The following is a 19,540-nucleotide window of genomic DNA, read 5'->3' as shown; positions in this document are numbered from 1 at the left end:
TGGCCGTGAAAGTTGATGAAAGATCTATGGCTCGCTCGTATCTCAATGGAAAGTGTCTTAGAGGGTGCCCAGTCAAGCATCTCGCAGATACAAATTGGGCTGTCAAAAAGTATGCTTGAAATCATATGCAGTTCCAGTTCAATTTCAGTCTTGAAAAAGTGAAGAGTAGCAGCTAGACCTAATCATTTCATACTCTCCACTCGTAGCATTTTGCTTCCCAGTCTGGTCTTGCCGTAACAGATGATAGGAGACTATGTCCACATGCTAAATCGTACTTTTGACTCTCTCTCTCTCGCGCGCGCGCGCATAAGCAAACAATGGTAAAAGGTAGTAGAGAAGCATCGCGTCGTCTCCAGAAGGCAGCCCAGACCTGAGAAAGGAAAAATCAATCATCAAGGGCCTTTCGCGGATGGGGGTATCCAAAGCATGCCAGATCACAAATGGACAGAAAGTAAGGAATCCCGCTGTGGCTCATCGCGACTTGGGCTTCGGCTTCGAGATCGCCAAGAAGGCTCCAAGGAATCGCGCCTCCCGTTACGGCTATGTCGATCAGACCGCTAGCCCTGATATCCACCATAACCACGACCGAAAGGAGCGCCTTGAGCCTGAGGTATGCCGAATCCACCTGGAGTCTGAGTGAAGCCGCCGGCGCTCTGTGGAACCTGAGCTGGCCAGCTGCCTGGCTGAGGATGCATCGCAGATGGAGTCATGTTACCAGGAAAACTACCGGGACTTGGGTGCTGGAACTGTCCACCAGGTGTAGCAGCTGCAGGTATGTCAGCGATTGGTCTTTATGATTGAGGTGATTTGACTTACTTTGGGGAGACATGGCAGTGGGCTGACCGTACTGAGGGAAGAAGCCTTGAGGAGTAGGTGGAAAGGCAGTGGTTGGTGTCTGGCCCACAGCAGGAGAGAAGCCATCGAATTGACCAGTCGGCGGGCGATCCTTGCCCCACTAGAAAGCATGTCAGTACTGGTCAACACTTTGCTCTGGCTGTCATTGCACTTACGCTGCACTTGAGCGGCCTGCCATTAACTTGATATCCGCTAAGGTGGCAGATGGCGTTGGCGGCGTTCTCATGAGAATCCATCTTGATGAAGGCGAAGCCGCGGTCGGACTGGAATCGAGTCTCAGTGACATAGCCAAAATTCTGGAAAAGAGGCACCAGATCGTTCTGTGTCGTGTACGGGGTCAGATTGCCGACGTAGCAAGTCGTTTGCCATTGCGGGGTCTGAGAGACAATTGTCTCGTAAGACTGCGGACCTTGTGTGGGAAAAGAGTGGTGACCGTACGGGGTGGTTGGAGTCATGCCCATCTGCGCCATAGCCTGCTGCTGGGAGAATGAAGGTTGGCCTTTCTGATTCGCCCAGTTGCAACGAATGGCTCGTGAGCCGAGCCACTCGCCATCCATTGAACTCAGTGCCTTCTCAGCTTCGCCGCGGTCCCTAAACGCGACGAATCCGTAGCCACGAGAGCGTCCGGTCTTCATGTCCCACATGACACGTGCCTCAGAGACATTGCCGAAAGCCGAGAATGCTTGAAGTAGAACCTCGTCGTTGACCTCATTGGACAGGTCGCCAACGAAAATGTGGAAGTGGTTTGAAGTGTCTTCCTTGGTGGCGGTGTTTGACTGGTAGGCCCAATTGACGCGAATTTCTTGTTGGTGCACGCGCCGTCCGTTCAAGGTCTGCATGGCTCGCTCTGCTGCGCCTGGGTCGTCGTACTCGACAAAGCCGTAGTTGTAGCCTTTGGATTGGAACTTGTCAATGTTAGCTTGTGTCATGGAGGAATAAAAATGTGGTGTTGAGGTATGCAGGGCGACGTTTGGATGACGAGGCAATGCAAACAGCTCATGCAGTCGCATCAATGACGAAGCTTGCTGTCGGCTGAGCCAGGCAGCGAGACAGCGCACGTGCCAGTGCGCGTGTGTGCATATGCAAGTCAGGGTCTTTGCATGTGATTGTGTACTCACGTTCTTGTCCGGGATGATTTTGACGCTCTGCACGTGGCCAGTCGTCTCGAAGATCTGCTTCAGCACATCCTCCGTCACACGTGGGTCCAGACCTCCCACGTAAAGCGCCCTCTTGTTTGGCTCTGGCGCAGCTCTTCTGACTTGGCCTCCAGCGCTGGTGGGAGACATGAGGCCGCTCATGGACTGTGGCAGCGGATTGGTGTTCTGCGGGATGTTGACGGCGAGAGAAGGGACGGGTGGTGGAGGCATATGACTGCCCGAGCCATTGGAGAAGCCAGGCTGACCAGGCGCAGGACCGGCGGTGGGCGGCGCTGGCAGCGAAGAGGCATCGGAAGGCGTGGTGTCGGCCATCGCGGAGGAGATTTGTAAAGAACAGGGATGGATGGAAGATAGAGCAAAGAGCCGCTAGAGGAGATGCGAAGCTTGAAGGCGATGCGATAAGGGTGAGAGAGCTGGGGCTGTTAGGCGCCGAAGTGTGTGTGAAGTCCTGCAGCAGCAGAAGCGCAGGAGGGAATGCGGAAGAACGCACAAAGAAGACAGCTCAAAGATGCTTAGACCTCGCCGGCGCGGTATGCGTATGGAATGAAGGCGCGGGCGCGGGCGCGGGCGTTGATGCTAGCAGCGCGAACGTGGCCGTGAATGCGAAGATGTCTGCGCACACGCACACGCACACGCACGCACACACCGCTGGCCTAAGGTGATGTATTATGTGGAGTCGAGTCGATCGAGCGACGGCGGCTGAAAGCGCGCGTCCAGCGTCCAGCGTCCAGCGTCCAGCAGCAGTGGTCGCGGTGCGGGCGGAGGTGTACAATGGCGAATATCCAGACAAGGAAAACCAGACGACACAAAGAAAAGAGGAAAGAAAGCGCGGCAGCAACGACAACGAGCTGAGCTGTATTATTGCTGTAGCAGCAGTGTAGGTTGGAGACAGCAGAGAAATGCGGAGCGCGGCCGACTGCACAGACGATGCCTGCCAAGGCCCAAAGCGCGCTAGTTCTGCGCTAGTTCTGGCGGGGACAGCCGCGCCCTGCATGCATGATGCTTCTTGCGTCGCGGAACTCAAACCCTACGCTTTCTACCTTTAACCTTACCATTAGAGCGCTGGTCCTGAGACGACACCACTCCCTCCCTCCTGATATCCTCCAGGCTCCTTCACCGTGTGCGAGGTCTGCGCCATCACCAATGACTGCATACCCCTATTGACAGTGGCTTGTTGACCAACGATGCCCGCCAGCCAAGGACATGATGCGCTGCTGGACCAGCTGCAGGCACAAGTGAACCTCGTGGTATGTGCCGCGCAATGATACACCATCTGCATCGGTGGTGATGGCAAATGGCTGACCACGAGACCAGCTCGAGCAAACGGGCCGAGTGTTCGCTGCGGTCAATACCAATCCGAAGTCTCCACCAACCGCACAGGTGAACAAGCTCAAGCAGACACTGCCGCCGGCCACGAACCGCTTTCACGATGCGCTGCATCAGCTTCAGAGCGAGCTGGTATGATTACAGCCCTCAGCTTCAGCCCGTGAATGCCGCCTGACTGACACGATACCAGCAACTCGCGCAACTCGTGCTGCGCCGCGATCTGGCCATCTGCAGAGAGAAGACAGGCCAGCAAGCCCGTGCAGCCGTCCAACCCCAGCACGCACAACCCACGACCACACATTTGAAATCTGATCCCTCGACACGGCAGGCCGAAAGAGAAATTGCAGCGAATGAAGCGTCCTCTGGGAACCCTGGCGTTCTCGATCAGCCCCAGGACCAGGATGTCACCATGCAGGAACCAAACGACGAGAAGACGACCAACATTATTCAAGCTTCAACGAACGACGTCGACATGGGCAATCTTGCCTCGGATCCGCAGCCTGATGCGACCGAAATGAAACCTGCTCCTTCGCAAGCTGCACATACCATGCCTGTCGCTGCAGCACCGGGTCTGGCTGATGCCAAGCAATCCACCAACGCGCTTCAGATTGACACTAAGCCTGGCGAAAAGCCGCCAGATACCGCTGTGGGCAGCGCGCCGGGTGATCTCGACTCGCTCTTCAATGATGGCGGCAACGATGGTAATGCATCTTTGACCAATGATTTCAACTTCGATACGAACAACGATGGGGGCGAGATAGACTTTGGCGACTTCGGCAATAACTTCAGCACCGACAACAACGATAACGACAATATTTCATCTCTGCTGCCGGGTCTGGAAGACTATGCCAATACGCAGTCGACGAGTAATGCTGAGCTGGACCTGAATGCTCTCTTCGGCACCGGCAATGACAGTCAGAACAACGGCATGAATAGTCAAGGAGCCGGCGAGCAGCGCGACACCACTTTCGACGATCTTATGGATCTGGCCAATTTCGATGGCACCGGCCTCGACGATGGCAATAACAACAACGCTGATCTCGACTTTGACAGTATGTTCAATTGATCTTGGAAGATACTTTAAGTGACACATAAAACATACTACCCCAGAACTCTTGCAATGATTCCTCGTTTCATCGTTTCATCGTATCCTTCGTGTCGTGCCCCAATAAACCCTGCAGCCACATCCTCCGCCCTCCTCGCAATGCTTTTCGTTTCTTTGATGATGATGTCTAGCTAAGTCGAAAATGGAAATAAGAAAGTAGTCTGAAAGAGATGAAGGTATGTGCAATCGTGTGAACGAGTCCTGCTCAAATTGCCCTTTCGCGTCTTGACGCCACCAGCTTATTCCCTTCCGCTCGAGTGTGAGTTCGAAAGCTCTGTGCATGCTGCCTTGCAGGTAATCGCACAGATGTCCAGGAGCCGATGGCTTAAGATGAGATGATGATGATAAGTATGATAGATTTCGAGTGGTGAGAAGGCTTGGTCGTATTGTATCGTGTTGGATGTCGTGTGCGGCGGCGCAGCGCCCTCTCATGGTTGCTCTTGCTGAGTCTCAGTAGTAGATGTCTCCTCCTCCTCCTTCTCCTCGGTAATGTCGACGACCTTGTCCTCGCCAGTCACAGCCTTGAGCTTAGGTAGCTTGGCGTCCGGGATGCTCGGCTTGGAAGTCATGATCTGAGCCAGTGCATCGGTGTACACGATTGGCAAGTCACCAGAGAACGTGACCTGCGTGAGACCACGGATCTTAGTGAGCTTCTTGAGGCTATCGTGAATCTGCTTGTCAGGATAGCGCTGGGTCGAGAGCTTGGTGAAACTTGATTTCAAGGAGTCGTGAAAGTTGAAGTGGAAGTTCTGAAGGTGCTTGCTCGCGGCGAGAATGTTGATGAGACGATTCTCGAGATTGTAGACCCATTCCCAGCTCTCCATAGTGATGGTGATAGTCTTGACCTGCTTGAGAGAACCGCGAGAGACGAAGGCCAAGATAGACGGAAGCTTGGCCTGGTCGGAGATGTTGTGCTTGGAGGTAAAGGTGATGTGCACTGGCTTTTTGCGAAGAACCTTGATAGCCTCCTCGCTGATCTGCTTGTTGAGCAGGAGCACGTTTGGAGTGGTTAGTGGCGGGAAAGGGAAGTCCTTGGTCTTGTGCGGATAGTCGATGAGACCACGCGTGAGGGGCTTCGAGATTTCGGAGATGTCCATGGTATGCTCGTAGATCATGTCTCGAAGCTCGAGAGGCAGAGACATGAAGTTGACTGGCTTCTTCTCCATGAGAGACTTGAGCTCTTTAGCCTCTTGAGCGTTGAGGCCATTGAGAGTCACCTTGCCGATGCCACGGACGTTTCGGAGTGACTCAAGAGCTTTTTGCATCTGATCCCTAAAGCCGCACTGATAATCCGCCTCGTAGCAGTGTGTCATGTGCTCCTTAAGTCGATCGTCCTTGAAGTCAATGACGAGCTCCTTGAGCTTATGGCCTTCAGCGAGGATTTTGCCCAGCTCGGAGAGGAGGGTCATATATCCATGCCAGCTCTGAGGGAGGATGCTGCCCTTGATGATTGGGTGGCCGCTGTCAGTGATCTCGATGGAGGATACTTGACGCAAGAGGTTGACCGAGATGACATTCTCGATGGAGCCAGTCTTGAGTAGACCATGCGAGAAGCGGACACAGAAGCTCTTCTGCAGCAGATATGAAGACTCGCGAAAGATCTGCCGATTGATCAAGAAGATTGTAGGAGTCTTGCGTTGTGGAGCATGATGCTGGCGGTTTTTGATCTTCTTATTGGTGATGAGGGTCTGGTAGGCAGCATCGAAATAACGCTCCAACGTCGTGAAGTCGATAGAGTGGATGTAGATGTCGTTGCGCAGCTCTGCGGGCAGATCCATGAATGGAAAGGTGTCCTTGATATGAGAGAGTTGAAGGCGAGTAACACGGCGTCCGGTGGACATGAGGGCTTGAGACGTAAGACGATCCTGCTCGATATTAGTTTTGCGTCTAATCGCTTTGCGTCTTGAGGTGGCTACTAACCATTTGGACTGACTGTAATGGTCGAGAAATGCGGTGGGATGACTGCGCTGTCTAAGGTTTCACCAAAATGCTGCTCTGCAAAGTAGGCGCGCCGAAGTTGCTGATATGCTGGAAGTGGTATGACTGTTGAATGTCGTTCTTATGTGGTTGTTGATATGCCGAGTGGAAGAAGTAGAAAGACTGGCGAAGTCGAAGTATATAACGAGCGCGATTGCCGGCCAGCAAGGTCGAACCTCACATGCTCCATATTGAGAGCGGTCAAAGTCGTAACTGCTATTATGTGCTGCTCATGGAGCGAAGTGGGAATAAGGCTGGGTAGCAAGATGAGCAAGAGGTGTATTGTCGTTGAGCTCCCGGTCTTCGTGGAACCATCCTCGGGAGGCCCCATCAAGCTCCCGTTGGCGAGTTCCGGTTTGGTAGGAATTGGTGCAATTCGACGGGACCCACTCAAATGATGCTGGCTTGCGCGCTAGAGGCTTGGGACAAACTCGGCCACATGTCTTTCTGTGTCAATGCTTTCCCAAAGTCTGGCATCGACAATCCCATTACAAGCTTCACTTCGATCTTCATTTATCTGATAGATGCCTTGAAGATGAAACTGAATGCCGCTAGCGTGCATTAGCGTCACCCGGTGTCACAGTTTTGGCATGTGCTGTCGACGTCTGTGCTCGGTGTACCAATCGCGCGTGCCATCGCGGTTCTTGAGCCAGTCATCGTAGATTTTGTGGTATTCTGGCGAGCTTCTTGCTTTCAGCATCTGGTGATAGACGTCTAGTTGCTCCATAAAGCCGCTTTTAATGGTGAATTTCGAGTCAGCAGGTTGAAGTCAGTCGCAATGTCATTGCTAAGTGAGGGTATACTCACGGATTGGGCTCGCAAACCGGTCTTCCCTCGCAAAGTTGAGACAGTGCCTCATCCGGCGTCTTACCATACTTGCGCATGAGATATGCCACCACTATTGTAGCACTCCTGGACTTGCCCATTGCGCAGTGCACGAAGACTGCACCACCGTTGCTTAGCGCGTTTTCGATGAAATCATTCGTGGCTTCGAGATGCTCTAGCATGTTCTCGTTCGGATCGTCATCGATTCTCACGTGCATATGCTTGTAGTCTTTGAAATGACCTGCCTCGTAAATGTCGAAGTCTAGCATTGAGACGATGTGCGATATCTTGTATTGGCGGAAGAGGTCTTGCCTCTGGTACAGGGCATGCAGTCCGCCGATATACAAGCCCCCTCCTTCGGTCCGAGGGACCTTATCAACCCAGCCCATCTTTAATGAACGCTTGTGCGGATACGTGAGAGATGCAAATGAGCAAAGAGTTCAGGAAAGTAGATTTCACATCGAGAAGAAGCGTGCAGTCAGACGCCAAGATATCATTTTGAGCCTCGGCATTTGTCGGATAGAATACTGAGGCGAAGAGCAGTGAGTGGTGTAGTGAGTAGCCATGGTGATGCCTTCCACTCCACATCTCAGCTTGACTTATTATATCGACTGTGCTCTTCACTTCTTAAGCGTGCGCTGCTTCTCGGCGGCTTCCACTACTTTTCTCTTCACAGCGAGACCTTTGCGATCCCGGACCCTGTCAACGTATCTCTTGGCAACGTTCTCGCGATCAGCTTTCTCGCCCAGGTCTTCCAGCTCCTCCTCTGTAAATGGTACCCAAAAGGGATCTTCGTCCAGCATCTCATAGCCCTCAAATACCAATTGAGGTGCTGCGAAACCAGATGTTCTCTGGCGAATTTCGTCAGAAAAGCCGAAGGAGTTGGCGACTGGCAGGAGACTGAGGACTGTGAAGTTGGTAGATGGCTCAAGCAGTGACTCGCTCACGATGCGCCCACCTCTTCTTGTGATCACAGAGTACACTCGACCAAGCACTTCTGCTGAAGCCTGGATCTCGCAGCTGTACATGGCCAACATGATCCTGGGACTCCAGTCCAAGAAGCCCTGACGAATGGACTCACGTACGGTGCGGATCACTTCGCCAGTAAGGCGACCAATGTTCGCACTGGTCTCGTCCTCGCTCAGCTCGGTCGATAATTTTTCGAGAAACACGGCCACGCCTTGCATCGGCTCGTTACAAAGAGGACCTTGGTGCGTGCTGAGCTGGAACGCGTATGCGGCCTTGTCAGCCAGCGTTGCGGTTGAAGACGTCGTTTCTTTGCCAGCATCGCCCTGCTGTACTTCTTGCAAGCTGGCAAGGATCAGTCAACGGCATCGCTAGAGTGTGGCAGAGACGACTCACAATTTGTTGCAAAGACCACTCTCTGTCTCATCAATGAGCATATTCGGTCCAATCCTTCTAGGGCCGAAACAAGCAATCTTCTCGACAACACCTTTCCAGACCTCACGATCAGCCTTTTCTTCTGCGAATGCATCGCTTAAGCGCTGCTTGAACTCTTGCAAGGTCAGATGTTGACCGCCTTCGACGGACATATCTTCTGTCTCGGAATGATGATGTTCTTCTTCAGCAGAGTCGGCGGATTGGTCATCTTCTGCTGCACCCGTGGTGCGCTCCTCTTCCTGGGCCTGTCTCTCCGAATAGAGTCTCTTTACAGCACCAGTATGCTTGACCAGAAATTCCGTCACTTTAGCAGGAAGCGGTCTCACCCTCAGTCGAATACTGACCTGCCTGCTGGAAGTGGTAGCTTCAACAATTCCACGACCGAGTGCAGGATCTCGCGGTGGATTCATTTCTTCTGCTCTTACAATGCTTTCGCGGTAAGGAACGATAGCTTCGCCAGCCTGAATCTCGCATCTGGCAAAGCGATCTCTTAGATCCTTCAGACAGCGCTCCAGATGCAGCTCTCCAGCAGTAAGGATTACATGCTCACCACTCTCGAGCTGCTCATATGACACGGCTGGGTCGGCCTGTTCCAGTAGCCGAAGACCGCGCACCATCTTATCGAGATCGCCAGGGTAGGCTGGCTCGAGGGCAACTCGAACGATGGGCGCGTTGGTGGAGATCGCACTGGTAGAGGACAAATTTGGAGCGCCATTCAATTGTGAGCTGAGCGTGCCTGATTTGAGAATTGCGCCTTCTAGGCCTGCGATGCCCACAATGTTACCAGCTGGTACAGAGTTGAGCGACTCGAGACTGCGGCCCATGAGGAGATAGAGCGCTGTAATCGTCACTTTGCGCGGCTCCGGTTTTGCATTCGGCCGAGCAGGAGTAAATTTTGGTGGCAGCACGTAGACCTCATCACCGACCGTGAGTGTGCCAGAGAACAGCCGCGCAAATCCAATTAAATGTTCTGGGTCGGCATTCTGCTGTTGCTCTCCATCAGTGGTGTCGAGCTCTTGGTCGTCGCCAATGGCAGCATTGCTCATTGCGTCCGAGACAGAATCAACACTGGCTTCTCCATTCGATAATGCTTGGGCACGAGCGAGCTCAGCTCGCTTCTTGCGGCCCAGTTCACGAGCTTCCTCTGCCGTCAATGCCCCACCACGTCTTTGGTTGGTAGGCAGTTCGCTTTCTGGAATTGACACCATCTTGCTTACAAACGCTACGGTAGGCTCGTCTAAAGTCGATGCAGCATGTATCATGGAATCCCGGACCTTCGCATCGACGTAGTCGGCGCCCGGCGAGTTTCCGATCAAATCTGGCATTCGACTCTCCTGTGCAGTCTTTGGTGAAGGGAGCTGCTCGGTGACGGACACCAACAGTGCTGTCGATAGCGGTAGCCAAGCAGAGAATACAGCAGCCAGCAGCGCTTTCGGGTCGCGTGATCGCATAATATGTGCTGGAATATTGATATTTAGGCCCTTCGTAATCTTCTCCATCAATGCAGGATCACCTTTGTTGTTCGGACCTCCCATCGTAGCGTCGTATACAGCCCAGATTTGTTCCAGGACCAGCTGAACAAACATCGGCTTTAAGTTGCGACCCTTCAGATGCTTTGAGCCAAGTACTCTCTTGGTTTTTGGATCTAAGTAGAAATCACCCCAAAGAACTTTCTCGAGGACATTGCGCTTGATCCCAAGCTTCTTCTCATACAGAGCGGCGAACTGTCGCGGCGTGAATGCCCAGCCATCGATGGCGGAACTGAAGATGACATTGTTTCGTTCTGGCTCAAAGTAAATGTCTTCATCGTCTTTCTCCTCGTATTCCGTGGTCACGACGCCTTCCTCGTCTTGGGTGATGCTTTCTTTGCGGCCCTTGGAATCGGATTCTTCATGCTTGGCAGCTGAGGCAGCGCTTACCTTTTCATCGATGCGTTCACGCCATCGTAAGTCATCTTCCATACGCTCGCCAAGGGCGAAGCTGCCCATGACAGCATTCACCTGCTCGAGCAGCTTGGACAAATGAGTATATGCCTCAGCTGGGCTCAACTTGAGCTCGGTGACGAGACGATCCATTTTGTTGATGACAAGAAGGGGCTTGAGCTTTTCGTTCCATACTTGCCGCAGAACAGTGACCGTCTGTGAGCATACGCCCTCGACGGCATCGACCAAGACCACGGCACCATCACAGAGTCTCGAGGCAGTGGAGACTTCCGAGCTGAAGTCAATGTGGCCAGGCGAGTCAATCAAGTTGATAAGATATTCGCGTTGCTCGGGTTGTGCTTGTGGGGCACTTCGGCGCAGCAGGGAGAAATATAGCGAGATGGCAGACGACTCCATGGTGATACCGCGCAACTGTTCATCTGGTCTTGAATCCAGGTAGCGGATCTTGCCGGCCAGCTTGGGGGAGATAATGCCATTTGTGGCGATGAGTGCATCGGTCAAAGACGTTTTGCCGTGGTCCTGGGCATGTCTGTCAGCAAGAATGCTTTCCACCAAAAAGCCAGCGAAGCACGATACCACGTGCGCAAGGATACAGATCTGTTGTGGCGGGTTAGCTGGCATTTTTTTTTGGTGGAAAGCATGGATTGTTGTGATGGCGGTGGACGTACGTTGCGAATGGCATCGCATTGCTGCTGGAGTTTGACCAGCTTCTCCGGCTGAACGACCGGCATCAGCACAATACTGAATGAAAGCGGGCGTGCACGTGTGGTTGTTATATGCTGGTTGAAACGTGAATCACTGTGAGCGATGCGACCAGCACCAGCACCAGCACCATGTTACGGAACAAGGAAGTAACGGTCCAGGGGCTGGCTGACTAATGGGGCGACGGCCTACCTTTGTAATTAGCCTTCCTCCTCTATATAATTATTATCAATCTTAACTTTATAACAATTGGTAGCTTCGCTCGCACTAAACCCTCGTACTACTAGGAGTTATTCGAGATACTACTAGAACGAGGCAACTACTAGATTAGGGCTAATCCGACTAAGAGCCTAACTACTTCCCTCTACTACTTCTTTGCGACTGTGTATACGGAACGCGTGTCTATATAAACCCTATAGACGACGACCGCGCTTTTGCTATATATACGCGAACTAACTAGATTACTAATATAAAGATTAGATCTTATTTAGAACGCTTTTTATAGGACTTTTAGGCAATAGAGACCTATCCCCCTAAGTAGCTCGACTTACCGGTATACCGACAACCTATATAGAACTCGTTCCTATAGTTCTATAAAAGAAGGTATAAGCTAAATTTACTATTAGCGACTACTATAGTAAGTAGGTCTAGAAGGTACTTACCTATAAAGGGGAAGTTACCTTCTAAGCTAAGGGCAGCTGCCTCTAGATTATAACAGCCTTAACAGCCTCTACGGCAATCGCCTAATATAATAATAATAATAGCGACCTCTACTATAAGTATATAACCTTCGACTATGTCGATAGCTTAACTTATAATAGTAACTATATAAGTAACGAGCGTCTAGCCTCCTACTATAGCGGAACAAGGAGAGGCTATTTCTACGGAAATAATAGCCGCTATTTAGGCGGCAGTAGTATAAGTACTAGCAAGCTAGGCGCCGGGAGCTAGTATAGGGAATAGAAATAGAAATAGTATGCCTATCTTTAACGAGGCTAGTAACCTAGACCGAATATAGGACTAGGAAATTAGTTTCTTCTAGCTAGACCTACCGAAAGGAGACGACGACCCGAGTATCGTAGGATTCGATACCTTCTTCCGAGATATTAATATCTTTATTAAACGACTTAAGGATATTATAGCATATCGTAGTAACGATCGAGTTAAGTCTAGAATCCCTATAGGCTATACTACTACGAGGAACGGCCTTAACCTAGTATACTAATACGCTTAATAACCTAGCGAAACAGGGCCTTCGCTACGTACTAGGTCTAGACTATTAGTTTACGACGCTATAAAAGAACTTCTAGACGCTACTATCTAAGTCGCTAAACGAGCTAACGCGGCTTAAATATACGTTATTAGACGTAGGCAGCCGACGCAGTATAGATGCCTACCTTAGCGAGGTAATATGCTATATACGCAACGCCGGCCTAGTTAATAAGAGCTAGTAGCTAACGTATATATAGAATAGTATCGATATAGAGCTACGACGTAGCATTCGGCTACTAAGAGAAGAGGACACGATCGTATTATTTAGATAGAGGCTTAAGGAGGAGTAACCGGCGTAGATTAAACTAGTATAACGACTAAACCGCCGTAATATAACTACTATTACTAGTTCTTTATTAAGACTATTCCCTATCCGCTTAGCGGGTAAGCAACTATAGCGTAATCGAGACTAGGACTTCCGACTAAGCTGTTAATAGACGGATCGATAGGAAGGCTCTAAGAAGCCTTAGACTAATACTATACGTTCCTTATAGCCGCTGCCTCGCCGCGACTAAGGTCGAAGCGACTAACGCTATTAGAAGCCTTAAGACTATTACGAATTAGCAAGCGACAAGTCGTAGTTAAAGGGCGCTAAGAAGACCTTCGATAAGGCTAAGCCGTAGCCTATAAAGCCCTTTGCTTAGCGCAAGAAGTAAGACTCTTACTAGGTAGACGACGAGCTAGAATAATTAGAGGGCAAGGAATAGGATACTAACTACGTCGACTCTAACGAGTACTTATTTAATAAAGAAGGCGACGACGATACTAATACGGACGCTAACGTAGTAGATATCTTTGATATAGGATACCTAAGTCTAGAACCTAAGTATATCTGTACTATATACTATTAGGAGTTTAAGACGTCTAACCGGCTCTATTCGTATTTACGGACAGAATACCGCAAAGGATAGGGACAAAAATCCTAGTAGCTACTAGATCTAATAAGCTAATAGGCATAACTACTAGATACGCGACAGTTTTAGCTTAAATAAATAATATAGAAATAGAGATATACCTAGATAGCGGTAACCTAATTACCCTTATAAATCGAATACTAGTATAGTAGCGATACCCTAATAGAGTTCTACTAAAGGCAACGCGTTCCTAGCGGATCCGAGGAGTAGGTAACAAGATTACGAGCCTGTCTAATAAGATGCCTATTAATATAGTTTTTAATAATAGGGTTACGATATTAATAAGAGTATATTTAATCGACAAGCTACCGGCTAGAGTACTATTAGGAACGCGCCTAATAGAGAAGGAAAAGTTAGTACTATCTTTCGCTAATAGACAGATATATTTCCTAAATAGTACCGTAGTATCGATAAATATTACTTAGAAGGGACGAGCCCGAGTGTTACTATACTTTATAGTAACTATCGAGCGAGAGGAAGACGACGAGTCGCTACCGCTAGCGCAACCGGGAGCGAAGGAAAAGCTAGGGCCTAGGCCTAATAGGCGCTATACTATATAGCGACGACGAAACGAGGGCTAAATACAACGCCTTACTAGAGAAACATAAGTAGCTATTTATCGATAATAGCTGTTTTGCGAAGGTTCCTAAAGAGGACTAAATAACTATCCCTTTAGTTAGCGACTAGAAGGCTGCTAGCGCTAAATTAGCGTATAAGGTATATCCTATAGGCCTAAAGGAACGAGAGATTATCGACGGCGTTTACGACAAGCTATACGACTAAGGACGGATATCCTAGACGAAGGAACTAATATCTTTTAGGTTCCCTACGTTCGTAGTCTAGAAGGAATTAAAGAACAGCCGTAAAGGCAGAGCGGTTGTCGATATCTATAGACTTAACTATATTACGATAACGGACGCCTACCCGATACTACTATAGGGCGACGTTTTAGCTGCTATCTAAGACGCTAAATATATCTCTACGATCGATATAAAGTCCTTCTTCTACTAATAGTTAGTAAAAGCGGAAGACCGATATAAGCTATCTATAGTCTCCTATAGAGGCTAGGAAATATATAACGTCGCCGTAATAGGCTATAAGAACGCGCTGCTCTACGTATAGCGATAGATCGATAGGATCCTACGAATAGAAGGACTTAATAGATTCGCTAAGGCTTTTATTAACAATATCGTTATTTATAGCAAGACGCTAGAGGAATATCTATACTATCTCGATAAGGTATTCGATACCTTAAACCGATACTAGCTTACTATAGTACCCGAAAAGGCTTTTATCGGATACCTATCGATCTAGCTACTAGGGTAACGAGTCGACGCCTTAGGTACTACGATACCGGCCGACAAACTAGCAGCTATTACTAAGCTTAAGTTCCTACGAACGCTAAAGGACCTAGAGTACTATCTTAGACTAACTAGATAGCTAAGGACGTATATTAAGTACTACGCTTAACTAGCGGAACCGCTTTAGAAGATAAAGATAGAGAGGCTTAAGGGAGCGCCTATAGCCGGCTAAGTACGTCGATATTATATAGTAATAACGCTAATTAAGGAAACAGAGGAACGCCTAGCTGCGTTCTAAGCCCTATAAGAGGCCTTTACTAAGCTAACGATGCTCTATTATTTCGTAAGAAACTAGCCGCTATATATCTATATCGACGCATCTAAGAAACGAGGCTTCGGCGTAATAGTAGCCTACGTCGAGGGCGACGCTATTACTAAAAACCCCGGTAGGATAAAGATATAACTAATTTTGTTTTTATTAAAAACTCTTTCTAGTACGGAGCGACGGTACTAGCTAACTAAATTAGAGGTCGCCTACCTAGTATAAACGATTAAACGCATACGATAGATAGTCGAGGTATACGAGTTAGTAGTAACTATACTTACGGATTATACGGCAACGCTAGGAATCGTAAGCTAGACTACCTTAACTTCCTTATTAGTTAATAAGCTTAATAACCGACTAACGAGATCGTCGCAATATCTTTCCCTTTTCCTACTAAAGGTAGTCTATAAGCTAGGGCAAGAACATATCGTACCGGACGCCTTATCGCGCCTAGAAACGATAAATAACTATCTTCCGGAGGGCGACGTATTCGAGGAACTAGTATATAGAGTAATAATGCTAGAAATAGACGACGCATTTAAGTAATAGCTTATCGAAGCATATAAGGAAGATAAATACTAGAGCAATATTAAAGCAATAGTATAGAACGCGGAACTAGGCTCTACTAGCTTCTTAGTCGATAACGAAGGCCTAGTATAGCTCGATAAGCCCTATTTAGGCGACCGACGATTGTGTATCCTAAAGGTATTAGAGGGTAACATTTTTAGCAGTATATACGATAACTAATACTATATCGGCTTTTATCGTACCTATACCTATATAAATAACTAGTACTATATCCGGAAACTAGCTAAGAGACTAAAAAAGTATCTAAGTTACTATTAGGACTGCTTAGAGTTACAGACTAAGCGATACAAGCCGTATAGGTCCTTAAATCCTATACTATCCCTACTAGTACCCTTCTATACGATTATAATTAACTTTATAGTATCTCTTTCCGCTTAGGAAACTAACGCCGTACTTATAGCAACGGATAAATTTACAAAGTAGGTACTCCTAATTACTAGTAACGATACGTACTTAGCGGAGGCTTAGGCTAACTGCTTACTCGACGAGCTATTCCGATGCAATTAGGGCCTACCGACCGTAATTATCTCCGATAGAGACCTAAAGTTTACGTCTGAGATATAGAAGGCTATTTTTAAGCAAATAAACGTTAAGCTTCTAATAACGACTAATAGCTAGTCTAAGAGAACGAACTAGACCGTCGAGATTGCCCTACGATACTTCCTTACCTAATATCCTAATAGAGATCTAGAATTAGAATACGTAACGCCGTATATATAGCTAGTTCTTAACAATTTAGTTAACGCCTTAACTAGTATATTACCAAACTAGGTGTTAATAGGTTTTAACCCTAGAGAACTAGCCTAAATAGTAACTACTAGCGAGTTAGACCTAGTAAAGGAACGGGATATCTACCGAGCTAAAGTAGAGAATAATATCGCCTATATATAGGCAGCTATAAAGCAACGCTACGACTCTTAGTATATTGCCTAGAAGCTAGTAGTAGGCGATATAGTCTATTTACGGCTTAAGAATTACGCTATCCTAGGAGTTAGTAACTGAAAGCTTACGCCTCTAAGGATCGGGCTATATAAGGTAACGAAGGTTATAAGTACCGGACTAGCCTACTAAATCGACCTACTAAAGACTTAGAAGATTTATCCGGTAGTTTCGATTACAAAACTCGAGCCGTATCCTAATACCGATAATCTATATAAGCGGGCAACGAGGCAACCTTTAAGAATATATATCGAATAAGGCGACGCCCCGCCGGAGATAGAAGTATTACGGAATCGACGAGTACGACGAGTCGGGCGATATAGGAAGGAAGTTATAGAATATCTAGTTAGATAGAAGAACGTAGGCGCTAGAGCTAATAAGTAGGTACGAATAGAAGGTATTCTACTAACAATAGTAAAGGCCTACGATCGTCGCTACTATTAGAATAGTAATAGAGTATTATATAATAGACTTATCTTATATATATTTCCTCTAATAACGAAATCGCGTAGCTTCTACGTAGCTCGCGTTACTTCTATAATAGGTAGGAGCGCGTATACTAAGCTTGCGCGTATACTAAGTTTACTTTATTTTAATAATAACTTCGCTATAGTAACTTTACTATAATAACAACTTTCCGCGAGTATACTACTAAATACGAGAGCTTAATTACGATATTCGATACCGTTTCTAGCGGCGTAAAGTAATAGAATACGATATAAGGTAGGAAACGCTACCGATACCCTGCAATATACCTAATATATACAATACGACTCTACCTAACGATCTTATCGCGCCCGAGGCTAGCGAGACTAATACCGACCTTTTTAGTAAAAATGTCGAGACTAGCGATACTACTCTAGCTAACGATACTGCCTTAAGCAACGTCGCTAACGCTAACTTCGGTAACGATAGCGACTATGCCTTCGATAACCTTTCGGATATAAGCTTCGACGCCTATCGATATAGCGAAAACAATAATAGCGATATTACCGACTATCTTAACGAGCCTAACGACGATAGCGATATAAGGGACCTAGTTACTAGATTCCGAAGTATAGTAGCAGTGTTAATAGAGCCTATCCTAGATAACGAGCCGGCTAACAAGCCTATTCTAAAAAACGAGGGAAATAACGAGACTATCTCTAATCCGGAACCTATCTTATAGAATAAGGTACTAGTTCTATCGTTTACGCTAGTTAACGCCTATCTATCGTTTACACTATTTAACGCTAACGAGGAGACGCTATCGAAATCTAGTACTAAGAAAAGAAAGAATAAGAGTAAAAGCCGACTTATCGACGAAAACGAGGTAACTCTAACTCCTCGGCTAACGAAGAAGGCTAAGAAGGCGATACCTATTACTCTAAAGGAATCGCCTATAATAGAGACGACGTCGTCGGATAAGAAGAGAGCCCTAGCTAGAGCCCTAACGGCTTAGCCTACTAAGGATCGGACTTCGAGGGCGGAGCTAGCTAAACTATTACCTAAGAAAAAGAACAAACGTAATAAGATACTTAGAGAGTAGAGAGATATAATACGAGATATCGAGGTTAATATACTCTACCTAGCGCCGAACGAGATACTTAATATCGACCTAGTTACATAGAGAAATATAGCTAATAACGGTACCGAGCGAGTACCTAAGAAGGTTAAGAACTTAACGAAGAAGCTATAGTCCGAGTATAACTAGCTATTATAGAAACTTATCTAGCGACAGTTTATAGTACGTTACGACCCTAAGGCTATACGAGTTGCATTTGTTAGGCGATAGTATAAGGTAAGGCAAATAGTTGCTAACGACGAACACTCCGCGGACCTTATAGACCCTAGAGTATTATTAGCTAACTTCGAGGTACTCGAAAATAGAGACAATAGCTACGTAAGGGCTACTACTAATAATAGGGGTAATATAAACGCGCCTAAATAGAAGTCTAGAGAGGGAGGTTTGTTAGTAGTAACGACTAAGGCTACCTAGCTTACGGACGACCTTAGCGCCGAATTTAGAAGCAACTAAGGATAGGTACTCTACTGCTATATAGAAGTATAGACCGATATAACCGACCTGTCTATAGAACGATATACTAACTAATAGATAGTAGCTAAGAAAGAAACGCGACGAGCGTAAGTCTAGGCCTAGTTAGAACGCGAGAAGGTAGCTATAGAAGCTAAAGCTAATAAGAAATAAGCGGAATTTGCGGAAAGGAAGGCTAAGGTACTAGTATACCTTTAAGTAGATACGAGTAGAAATAAGAATAGAATTATGCCTAAGTAGTAGACGGCCTACTAGATAATTAGTATCTAGGCAACGAGACTAGCCTAAGCAGTAGACAGCCTACTAGATAATTAGTATCTAGGTAACGAGAGAGTTAGAGCAACGGCACGAGGGCGTACCTTTTCTTTTGTTTAGGGCAGACTATTACGGAACAAGGAAGTAACGGTCCAGGGGCTGGCTAACTAATGGGGCGACGGCCTACCTTTGTAATTAGCCTTCCTCCTCTACATAATCATCATCAATCTCAACTTCATAACACACCAGCACCAGCACCGCCAACCAGCCAGCCACGCGCGCCCCACCACTGCACGCTGTCCATAGCACCGCCTGGCCACCCGACCCCGACCCCGACCCCGACCCCGACCCCGCCCTCGAGGCTCGAGTCTGCCAACCACACTCGCCTCGCCTTTGTGCGGATGCGCAGGAGTAGGCGTCGCGTCGCGTCGCGTGGACAGGCCCAAGGCTGGGCCCGGCAGCGAACTCAATCTCCTGACCATCGCTCCCTCCCCACCACGCGCCGCGCCATACTGTACTTCTACCACTCTTTCTGCACACTCCGCGCGCCGCACACGGCCATGTGAATATGGCCACTCCAGGTCTTGCAATACCACCGCCAGCGTCGCAACCCAAGAACG

At 48.0% G+C, this 19,540-nt stretch overlaps 5 protein-coding genes across 5 annotated transcripts; 1 reads left to right on the top strand and 4 right to left on the bottom strand.

Moving 5' to 3' along the window:
• Window positions 1-127: 127 nt before the first annotated feature.
• Window positions 128-2,827, bottom strand: MYCFIDRAFT_52503 (uncharacterized protein). Its single transcript, XM_007924367.1, has 5 exons — window positions 2,503-2,827; window positions 1,974-2,425; window positions 1,011-1,760; window positions 817-955; window positions 128-766 (listed from the first exon to the last, which is right to left on the bottom strand). The coding sequence occupies exons 2-5, from the start codon at window positions 2,322-2,324 to the stop codon at window positions 558-560; spliced, it is 1,449 nt and encodes a 482-aa protein (XP_007922558.1). The 5' UTR covers window positions 2,325-2,425; window positions 2,503-2,827; the 3' UTR covers window positions 128-557.
• A 284-nt stretch (window positions 2,828-3,111) lies between these two features.
• Window positions 3,112-5,054, top strand: MYCFIDRAFT_88278 (uncharacterized protein). Its single transcript, XM_007925316.1, has 3 exons — window positions 3,112-3,259; window positions 3,327-3,470; window positions 3,529-5,054. The coding sequence occupies exons 1-3, from the start codon at window positions 3,197-3,199 to the stop codon at window positions 4,402-4,404; spliced, it is 1,083 nt and encodes a 360-aa protein (XP_007923507.1). The 5' UTR covers window positions 3,112-3,196; the 3' UTR covers window positions 4,405-5,054.
• Window positions 4,238-6,284, bottom strand: MYCFIDRAFT_214119 (uncharacterized protein; the record flags this gene model as incomplete). The annotated part of the gene is made up of 1 exon (XM_007925315.1): window positions 4,238-6,284. One exon carries the CDS (start codon window positions 6,282-6,284, stop codon window positions 4,872-4,874), a length of 1,413 nt encoding a protein of 470 aa, XP_007923506.1. The 3' UTR covers window positions 4,238-4,871.
• Window positions 6,285-6,749: 465 nt separating this feature from the next.
• MYCFIDRAFT_59333 (uncharacterized protein) lies at window positions 6,750-7,634 on the bottom strand (the record flags this gene model as incomplete). The annotated part of the gene is made up of 2 exons (XM_007924435.1): window positions 6,750-7,154; window positions 7,228-7,634. 2 exons carry the CDS (start codon window positions 7,632-7,634, stop codon window positions 6,998-7,000), a joined length of 564 nt encoding a protein of 187 aa, XP_007922626.1. The 3' UTR covers window positions 6,750-6,997.
• Window positions 7,635-7,686: 52 nt separating this feature from the next.
• MYCFIDRAFT_52499 (uncharacterized protein) lies at window positions 7,687-11,368 on the bottom strand. Its single transcript, XM_007924366.1, has 4 exons — window positions 11,258-11,368; window positions 11,166-11,186; window positions 8,608-11,108; window positions 7,687-8,556 (listed from the first exon to the last, which is right to left on the bottom strand). Exons 1-4 carry the CDS (start codon window positions 11,318-11,320, stop codon window positions 7,866-7,868), a joined length of 3,276 nt encoding a protein of 1,091 aa, XP_007922557.1. The 5' UTR covers window positions 11,321-11,368; the 3' UTR covers window positions 7,687-7,865.
• Window positions 11,369-19,540: the final 8,172 nt, after the last annotated feature.

This window comes from Pseudocercospora fijiensis (genome assembly GCF_000340215.1).
Source record: "Pseudocercospora fijiensis CIRAD86 unplaced genomic scaffold MYCFIscaffold_2, whole genome shotgun sequence".
Classification (NCBI taxonomy): Eukaryota; Fungi; Ascomycota; class Dothideomycetes; order Mycosphaerellales; family Mycosphaerellaceae; genus Pseudocercospora; species Pseudocercospora fijiensis.
This window is presented reverse-complemented; position numbering and strand designations above follow the sequence as displayed.